Genomic DNA, 9,934 nt, shown 5'->3' with positions numbered 1-9,934 from the left:
ACTGCATTATCAAACACAAGCTTGCATAACCTTTATGACTCCCTTTATGGGAGTCATCACATCTGGGCATAGCTCTGCCCCCTGCCAAATGGTGCTAGAAAATTCTCCCTTACGTAAGTTGCACTCTATCTCCCTGTCATGCTCCCACACTGGTCCAGTTCATGTCCTCTGAGCTACACCGAGTAAGTCTAATCTCCTGCTCACATGACAGCTTTTCAGATGTCTAAAGACAGCCCTCATTTCTTTCTTCTCTAGGCTAAGCTGGCTTGTTGATCATGTAGCTAGAAATGGGACAGCAAATGAAAGAATATTTGAGCTTAAGAGGCCCTTATAGGTCACCTTGTCTGGATACTTCCTTTTACTGCTAGGCAATATGGCTTTATAGTCAGGATCCTGGACCTCATGTTTCTGGGCCTCAGTCTCCTTATCCCTAAAATAAAGATAATAGTAATACTGCCATAACAGAGGTGTTGTGAAGATTGAATGAGATGATTCAAGGGAAGCTCTTAGAAGAGCACTGGGCACAGTAAACAGCCAATAAATATTAGCTGTAATCACTGGAGGCCCAGAAGGGGAAGGGACTTGCTCAATATCACACAGCAACTCAGAGGCAGAGCTGGGGTTAGACCAAGGACACCTGCCTCCCAGCCTGGGCCCTTTCCCATTCCACTCTTCCCTCTGTCTTCCTCAGAAAAAGAAAATAGTCCCAGAGGGAACCAGGATACTTCTCGCTGAATCGTTTAGGATGCAAGGAAGAGGTCACCTGCTTTAGAGTGGCTTAAAGTTTTTGTTTCTTAATGAGGCCAGAAGAAGATGGTACCAGGATTGGTCTGCTGATTCAACAATGTCTTTGATGACCCAGGCATTTCCCATTCTGAGCCTCGAGGGTGACTACCCCTGTGATTGCAAGAAGAGTGAGTGCCATCAGGAACCATGTCCTCCCAAGCAGGGAGAAAGGGCATGGCAGCAAAAAGGGTGTTCTCCTTTCACATCATCCTCTTATCCAGGAGAGAAGCTTTCCCAGCAGACTATCCCCAAACATGTCATTGACTAAGACGAGGTCACATTTCTACTCTTGGACCACTCTCTGGCAAAGAGGAAGGCATTTCCATTGCTGCCTTGGATCATCCCTTGGCTGAGCACCTTGCTATCGGAATGAAGAGAGCATTTGTCATGGGAAGGCAACCAATACCACCTGCCATACTCACCTTCTGTTTTCTCTCTGGATTGCCCTCCTACCTCCTCTCCACCTCTGCCAGGAAGTCTTCCCTAGTTGCCAGGCCCTTGTCTAGGACACCCTCTTCTAATGTAATTGAACATTCTTTAATTCAAGTTACATTTCACTTTGCCGAAGATCTCTCACCTTATCATGTCCAGATCTTGTCTTCTCAACCAGGCTGTGATAGGTCATCGCAAGAGTTATAGCAGCGACTAATGAATAAGAACCTATTGTGGGTCAGGCACTGGTCTGGCTGCTTGTTGTAACCAGCTTCCAAATGGCTCCCAATGATCCATACCCTCTGGTATTCATGCCCTTTTTTATTCCCCTCCCACATTATACCAGGGTTTGTCTATGTGACCAAGAGAATATGGCAAGTTATGGTATGTTAATTCCAAGATTAAATCATAAAAGACACATGGAATCAAAGCTTTGGTCAACTGCCAACAGGGTACAGAGGCCCAACAACAATCATCGAATGAGCTTGGAAGTGGATCCTCTCACCCCTGTCAAGCCTTCTGATGACTGCGGCCCTGGCTGATGCTTGACTACAGCTTCACTAGAAATCCTCATGAAGATCCAGCACCTTCCAGTTAGCCCATCTGTGAGTTCTTGACCCTCAGAAATTCTATAAGTTAATAAATATTTTTTTTTTTTTTTTTGAGACGGAGTCTCGCTCTGTCACCCAGGCTGGCGTGTAGGGGCCGGATCCTGGCTCACTGTAAGCTCCGCCTCCCGGGTTCACGCCATTCTCCTGCCTCAGCCTCCCAAGTAGCTGGGACTACAGGCGCCCGCCACCTCACCCGGCTAGTTTTTTGTATTTTTTAGTAGAGATGGGGTTTCACCATGTTAGCCAGGATGGTCTTGATCTCCTGACCTTGTGATCCACCCGTCTTGGCCTCCCAAAGTGCTGGGATTACAGGCTTGAGCCACCGCGCCCGGCCAATATTTGTTGTTTTAAGTTGCTAAACTTTGCGAAAATTTGTTTTTTAGTTTTGGGGTTTTTTTGAGGCAGGGCCTTGCTCTGTTACCCAGACTGGAATGCAGTGGTACAATCACTGCTCACTGCAGTCTTGACTTCCTGGGCTCAAGCAATCCTCCCATCTAAACCTCACAAGGAGCTGAGACTACAGGTGTGGGTGCTACCACACCTGACTAAGTTTCTTTTTTTTAATTATTTTTTGGAGAGATGGGAGTCTCACTATGCTGCCCAGGCTGGTCTCAAACTCTGGGGCTCAAGTGATCCTCCTGCCTCAGCCTCCCAAATGGCTGGGATCACAGGTGTGAGCCACTGTGTCAGCCAGGAAATTTATTATTCAGTAGTAGATTACTATATTGCTACTTTATCACATTAAATCCTCTCAACAATTCTGATGGGCGAAACTTATTTCTCCCTTTTATAGATGAGAAAACCAAGGCTCAGATGAGTGCAGTGACTTCCCATGCCTGGTAAGTGGCAGTGCTGGGATTGGCCCTCCTGTCTATTGGATTCCAAGGCAGAGGGACCTGGGTTCTGTTTTCCCAGCTGAAATGTCCCCAGCTGCAGGATGAAGGCTGAGGAAATGGGGACATAAAAAGGAAGCCGCTTTCTCTGATGTGTTTTCTCTCTTCCTCCCTTTTTTTCATCCCAACCACATTAGTTAGTACTTATGACATCTATTGTGTATATGTGATTCAGGGACAAGTAGGTTTATTAGCAACAACATGAGAGTCTTAGGAGGGGGATACCTGGGCTCTTGAGTGACCTTGGGCAAATTTCTGCACTTTTCTGGGCCTCAGTTTCTTTACCTACTACATGGCAATAATAATCCCTTTCCTGACTTCTTCACCAGGAAACCATGAGGATGGGGTGTAAAAGGACTGTGTAAAATGTGAAATGTAGTGAACACGAAAAAGTTTGTTTGGACTAAGGAGCGCCCCTGACCTAGGGCTCAGACCTGTACAGCCACCTCTGTACAGAGGTGAGGGCTCCCTCTCCTCTCTCACCTGGGGCTAGGTTCAGGAGATGGACAACACTGAGTGGCATTGACAGCATCAACCCACTTCTTCAGCCTCACCCTCCCCATGCCTTCTCTCTTAAGCCAGGCTGTAGCACTACTAAACTAGTGGAAATACCTCAAGCCTGCCAGGAGGTTTCTGTCTACTTTGTGCAGTTTCTTCTGCCTTGACACCCTTCCCGACTTCTCCCCCTGGTGCGTTCCCACTCATCTTTCAAGACTCGCCTTAGATGTCCCACTTCTAGGATGCCTCTCCTGACCCGGGTACAGTCCTCCTACTTCTCTTGGTTGTTGCACCCGCCTCCTGCCTGAGCTCTTGGCCTTCAGCTTCTCTTTCCCGCCTAAAGCCCCCATGGTGCAACCAGTGACCTTTCCAACATACAAATCTTGTCATGTCACTCCCTGCTCAAAATAACTGGCCAATGGAATAATCCATCAATCAGTGCTTCAGGGGTTCCTCCTTGCCCTCAGGAAAGCATCCACACCTTTGGCTGGATCTCCATGCTTGGTCCCTGCTGGTCTTTCCAGCCTCTGCTCTCTTCTCTCTCCTTATTGCCCTGCACATGCAGTGCCCTCTAGCCACATTGCTCTTGTCACTGAATCTCAGACACACCTCTGTCTATCTTTGCTCATCCTGTTGTTTTTCCTGCCCATTCCCACCTTGTCCACTTGAGGAAGTCCTGCCTAATCCTTAACACCAGGTCTGATATAACCTCTTGGAAGCCTTCCCTATTGGCCCCAGGAAGAGTCCTTGACTTCCTCTTCTTCCCTCTCCTGTATGACTGACTACTCATGCTTTTGTTACTGTTTGTCAGCTTGTCTGTTTACACTGAGAGTTTGCTGAGTAGAGACTCTATCTGACACATGGTTGTGTCCCCAGCAGTGCCAGGAGAGGGGCACAGAGCAGACATGTAGGATATGTTGCTCATGTGAGTGGTTGAATGAATGAAGGAAGGGTGAATGAATCCAACCTTGAACCATCACTTCTTGGCCAGCCCCAGAATTGCTGTTTCCCGGGGTAAGCCCATTTGATAGCCAAAGGGGAAGCAGAGGGGAGGGACTGCTCTAGGAGGGAGAAAGAAAATCAATAAAAATGTAAATCTGGTTGAGAAAAGCTGTCCCAAGCTGGCTGTGGGGAGAGATAAGACTGGGCTGGCTGAGCCCTGGCTGACAGTGGAGGAGAGATTGGGGACAACGGAGCTGCGGCCAGGGTAGGGCAAAGGAGGTGTGTTCCTTCCTCTGTTGTCACTGCCCCCTCCCACCCTGATGCTCTCTGTGTTTATGAAATTTTTTCTGGGACAGAAGGAGAAGGGAGCTTATAAATCCTGATCATCAGGTGTGGTGCCTGTGAGCAGGTACATGATCTTACCCGGTCCTCACAGCTTCTGGGAGATAGGAGCTAGGCATGCTCAACCTCACTTGCAGGTGAGCAAACTGAGGTGCAGAGAGGTTAAATCATTTGTTCATGGTCACACTGTAATAAGTGGCAGAGTCAAGATCTGATCCCAAGCCTGACTCTCTCCACAACTCTATAATCTTTTCACTCCATTAAGGGCTTTTGATTGGGGATCTGGGATTCTTAGGAGGTCTACACCCAGGCATCAGATGGTCTTCAACCTCTGAAATCAAATGCACAATTGTGTATTTGTCTGTGTGTGTGTTTTGTTTTATGTTTAGTGGAGAGTCTATGTCTTTGATCAGATCCCCAGAGGTGGTTGTCACTTGCCCCCCATTGCCTGTACCATGTTGCCTTCCTGGAGTTGGTGGCCTTTGAGCTGGGCCTGGAAGATTGAGTAAGACTTTATGAAGTGGGGATGGAGAGACAAGCAGTGGGGTGGGGATGAAGAAGATAACCCAGGTCAGAGGGAACAGCATAAGCAAAGATATGTGAAGGGGAAATAATTCAACACCTCCAGGCAATGGTGAGGATGTCCATGAGTTCTCTTTCACGTATCTGCATGTCAGTCATGACCTTGGATGCCAGCTCATGATGGGTCATCTGCCTGCCCTAGAACTTACCAGCCTCTAGCATCCCAGACCTTCCCAGGGTCTACAAGAAAAGAAACCTCAGGCCTAGGCATCAGGATGCCAGTTCTGGTCTGAGTCCTGTCCTCTGCTGATTTTACACCAGCACAATCTAGCAGGGAGGCTTAATGTCTTCTCCTCCCAGCTTCCTGGTACAGGGTAAGAAAGTAAGCTCACAGATGCAAATGCTTGTGGCTCTTCATTGACCAGAGGCTATATTAGGGGAGAGGACTTCCCTGGGGCCCCCACAAGGCCTGGAAAACCCCTCTGGCCCTGACCTGCTCCACCCCTTGGCTCTTGACCCATTTCTGTCTTGGGTAACTCCTGAGTCTCTTCACCACGGCCAGTTTGGAAGACTTTAGGCACAAGGACCTCGTCTTTTCCTTCAGATCTTGGCTCAACAAAGAGGTGGACTCACCGTGATATGAACACAGCTTGAGCATCCAGGAGTCTCCCCAGATCCACGGGAGGGCCTCGGTGGTGTGTTCATGTTGTCATATTTTCGTAAAATTTGCAAAGGTAAGATATTTTAACCACAATAGAAATTACTATTTTCTTCACACTCCAACTTCCTTTGTGTTTCAATTTTCCTTTATATGGGATAATTGGAGTGGCCATGGGCACTTCTGCAATCTGACCAAGGGGAAGCTGAGTGGGGGACTGATTTGAGTTGGGTTCATTAGGACATGTTTATGTGGTCTTCTGAAACACAGGATGTATTAATATTTATGTGGTTCTCTGTGTATAGATAAATCATTGCTAGTAATCTCTGTGTAGAGAATAGCTTCTAGGAATTCTACCCACTGCCCAACTCACTTGGCATGGTGATATTAAGTTGCGATATCGTGATATGAATGTGTCTCATGGCACCCAGCCCAGGAAGTATATGGTCAGTAGAGAAGAAACAGGAGAAACCAGACTTGAAATGCACAGAGCCAGAAGCTAGTCTGTGGAAAATTCTTCTAATCATCAGGGGGAGAAAATGTGTTTTAGAGGTTATGCAGGGCAGTTAATAAAAGTATTATGCATTTTTGGGGGATTGTGTGATGTATCTGTTTTGCATTCTTTTCTCATTATAGGTAAATATAGGTACTTTGTACCTAATTTTATGTTTATAATTTTGTATATTTTTCTTAAAGAGGGCTCCTCAAATTATAAAGCCTTCAGTTCCCACAAGGTCTTCACATCCAACCTTGGCTCCATCATTTATTTTCTGGGATCTTGGGGAAGTCACTTGTGCTTTCTGAGCCAGTTTCCTCTTCTGTAAAATGTGAATGACAATTTGGACAGGTGAGGATTCAGAAATCCTCGTGACCTTATTCCATTTTTGAAACCATTAGTAGAAGAAGTCACTCAGTCAAACAAAAATTAAACCAGAATATAAAGATAGGAAAAGATGTAATATACAAGCAATAACGGTGAGCAATAAATCCAGTAAAACTTAAATCTAAGTTAATGGAAATGATGTGGTTGTTGCAAACCTCTAATGCAGTTTATAAAGAAAGAATTTTTGTAATAGAAGAGACATTATGCAAGAACAAATTTAATAATAAGCCATATCTATAATTCCAGACTTTTTTTTCCCCTGCAAAACCTGGGAAACAAGAGGGATGAAGGAATATAAACATCCTAAAAGCCTCATATTGTTGGAGGAGACTTTGAAATTCTTGGCACTGATACATACATGCTTAGATATTTGGTAAACATTTACAGATACCAACCAGCAAAATAAAAAGGGAATTGGAACTTCTCTACCTCCCTTTTCTTTTATTACATGGGAAAATCTCAAAGCCCTGGCACTGGGAGCTGCTCAGAAGGCAAGGGCCACATGTGACTCCAGCTTCCCCCCACCCCAAGCACAGGGCCAGGAAGCCACTGCTGGTGGCTCCCTGTCTGCTGCCTCCCAAGCAGCAGGTCCCAGTGAGGTGGGGTGGTAATAGGTTGGGCTGGGAGCAGATTAATAAACGCTCTCCTCCCCGCAGGGAAATAACCAGGCCAGATAAGACTAGCCTTAAAACAAAACAAGGGCCGATGTAGAAAAGGATTGGATCATAAGACCTGAGCAAGCCATAGCATCACTCATTACACAGAGCTGAGCTTTACTGCTCCCAGCATTACAGTAATGGGCCTGACGCCAGCCCAGGAATCCAGAGAACCAGGTGCCACCCCCCAAAAAATAGTGTCACAGAACTAAACATTATCCATGCTGCCCCAAGTAACACAGACCCAGGCACTCAGGAGAAAATAGAGAAATTAGGATCCTCGTCACAAAGGTCACAGGGACTTTGGTGGCCCCTGGTCACATGTGTGAAATCTTGGCAATGTGTAGGAATCAGTGAGTGCACGCTGAGTATGTGTTTGTCTGAAATTAGAAAATACCCAAGTGTGGGCCTGAGTCTCCCTCCCTGCCCCAGGGCCCACACTTGCCCACCCAGGGCCCCTAAGGCAGTTGTTGGGCCTCACCCTCAACCATGGCTCCCTGAGGGCAAGGGCTAGAACTTCCTGAGATGGAGAGTGAGTCCCCCGGCTTCAGCTAAGGCTTCCTGGGGCCCCCACACAGGCCTCCTGAAGGCCCTGCCAAGTCTGGGTGTCCCACACCTGAGGCCAGCTCCTTCCTCCCTGTGGGAGTCTACCCAGGGTCCAGCTCAGTGCTCTGCCTCCAGGGGGCGCCAAAGGGACACTTCTTAAAGGCTGCTAGAGTTGGGGAGGAGACCTGAGTGTACACTGACCGCACAGATGGTCACAGCTAAACGAGCCTGAAGGCTGGCAAGTTCATTCCCACCTGACAGGAGATGGCTGAGGCTCAGAGAGGGTGATCCAGGTAGTGCAGACCTGGGCTGGGGCCCAGCATGGAGGGCAGCCTGGCCCATTATGGCTCACTTTACTATCCGAGGGCCCCAGGGAAAGGTATGCAGTCTTTCCACCCAGGAAAGCCTGGCTCCAGGACAGCTGGCTGGCTGGGGGAAGGAGGAGGAAGACCCTCTTGCTTCAGAAATGGCCAACACAGCAAATGCCCAAACAACTCTTTGGTTCAGACTAGCAAGCAAAGGCTCAGAGAGGATCAGTGTCTTGCCTGAAGCCACACAACAATTTAGTGGAGGAGCCAGAATGGAACACAGGGCTCTTGACACCCAATCTTGGGCAAAGGACTCAGAGGAGGTACTGCTGTGGCTGCCACTCTTGGCCAGGTGGGGCCCCAGGACAGCTCACACTCGGGAATCCTCTGGCTTCTTCCCTGGCCCTGACACTAGCAGTTGCTGCTCTACAGCAGGGCTGGATCTGCTCTCCTTGGTCCTTGCCTCTTTGTCCTGCTGCCTCAGGATGGCCAAAACTAAGGCGAAGCAGATCACGGAACCTGTTTTGAAGAAGAACTGGAGGCCGATGAACCTGGGGAAAGAATGGGAACCCTTGAACTCAAGAGTGGCCAGGCCAGGGCATGGACATCAGCAATCATCACTCATTGTGAAATCAGAGGCACTGAGGCCTCAGGGAGACACTGACCTCTGCTGCAGCTCTTCCCTGGAGGAGGGGGAGAGGCTCTGCAGAGGAGCCCTGCGTGGGAGCAGAGGCCTGGCCATCTTCATTGCCATGTCTTGGACTCTGCTCTGTGGCCTGGGCTGGCCCTGCCTGTCTCCGAGCCTAAGGGCTCAGAGGGCCTGACAAGTAGAATTTTATATTGCCCCACCTGCCCCAAGAACAAACGGGTTCCCTCTCCCCTGTTTAACTATCAAGGCCCTTGTTTGACTTTTCCTCTTCTAGGAAGCCCCCTGTGGACAGTCCCAGCCCACAGGAACTGTGCCCTCCTCACCTCCTCAGAGCTGAAAGTGAACAGCTCCTTGTCCCCAGTCCTGCTATCAAGTCCTCTCCACATCCATCCCAGGCCAGCCGCCTATGTGCCTTCAGGTTCCTTTGAGTTCCCCATTGTACAGATGGGAAGACTGAGCCCCAGATAAATCCCATGATGAGGGAGACAGAGCTGGGCCTGAAACCCAGGCCTCCTGTGTCCTAGACAGAGCTTTCTCCCCAGCCCTTCACCTCAAGTCCCTCTTGCAGCATGGCTGCTCCTCTATTTCTCCCCAAGTTCCTGCATAGACTCTGTGGTCAAGGCCCAGCTCTGCCAGTTATTAGCTGTGTGACCTTGGGCTACTTGCTTTAACTCTCACTTTCCTCATCTATAAAAGGAGTGGGGCAGTGTCTAGCTTAAAGGACTGGTGAGCTCAGCACTGAATATATAATGGCACCTGTCACCTAGCAGGTAGACTTAAATGAAACCTCCCCTGCCTGCTAGTATCCTGCCTGGGACTCTGAGAGTATTGCCAGCACCCTTCCCACAAGCCGTCAAACCAGGTCTCACCGGTTTCTGAGCAGGTCATTATTGTAGTAGCGACAGACAGCTCGACGCCCACAGCTCAGGGCCCAGTGCACACAGGTGGTGTCGATGGCGCTGCCGTGGATCACGGGGCTGGGCATCCAGGCTGAGGGAGGCGGTGCTCAGGGGATAACGAAGGCCCACTGTCCTGCCCTGCCCCCTCCCTGGCACATACAACCCCTCAGGGGCTCGGGGTTACTGGGGCCTCTTGGCTCTCTGGCCCTCAAGCCCGCCCCACCCCTGTATCTGAGGTAGCTTCCTGATGGGTCTAGCCTCTGCCTATACACCCCGCTGTAGGAGAGCTGGGCCAGGCCTGTCACCCCA

At 49.0% G+C, this 9,934-nt stretch overlaps 1 protein-coding gene across 6 annotated transcripts in view; it reads right to left on the bottom strand.

Annotated features, from left to right (window-relative positions):
* Nucleotides 1-6,622: 6,622 nt before the first annotated feature.
* Nucleotides 6,623-9,934, bottom strand: part of SLCO2B1 (solute carrier organic anion transporter family member 2B1) — a 55,503-nt gene continuing 52,191 nt past the window's right edge. For all 6 annotated transcript variants that reach the window (XM_033204158.1, XM_033204161.1, XM_033204160.1 and 3 more), the window contains 2 exons: nucleotides 9,596-9,716; nucleotides 6,623-8,628 (listed from right to left, as the gene is read on the bottom strand). In XM_033204158.1, the coding sequence (XP_033060049.1) occupies nucleotides 8,448-8,628; nucleotides 9,596-9,716 (302 nt within the window). In that variant the 3' untranslated portion in view covers nucleotides 6,623-8,447. The remainder of the gene's footprint in view (nucleotides 8,629-9,595; nucleotides 9,717-9,934) is intronic.

This window comes from Trachypithecus francoisi, unplaced genomic scaffold (assembly GCF_009764315.1).
Source record: "Trachypithecus francoisi isolate TF-2019V2 unplaced genomic scaffold, Tfra_2.0 Lachesis_group8, whole genome shotgun sequence".
NCBI lineage: Eukaryota > Metazoa > Chordata > Mammalia > Primates > Cercopithecidae > Trachypithecus > Trachypithecus francoisi.
This window is presented reverse-complemented; position numbering and strand designations above follow the sequence as displayed.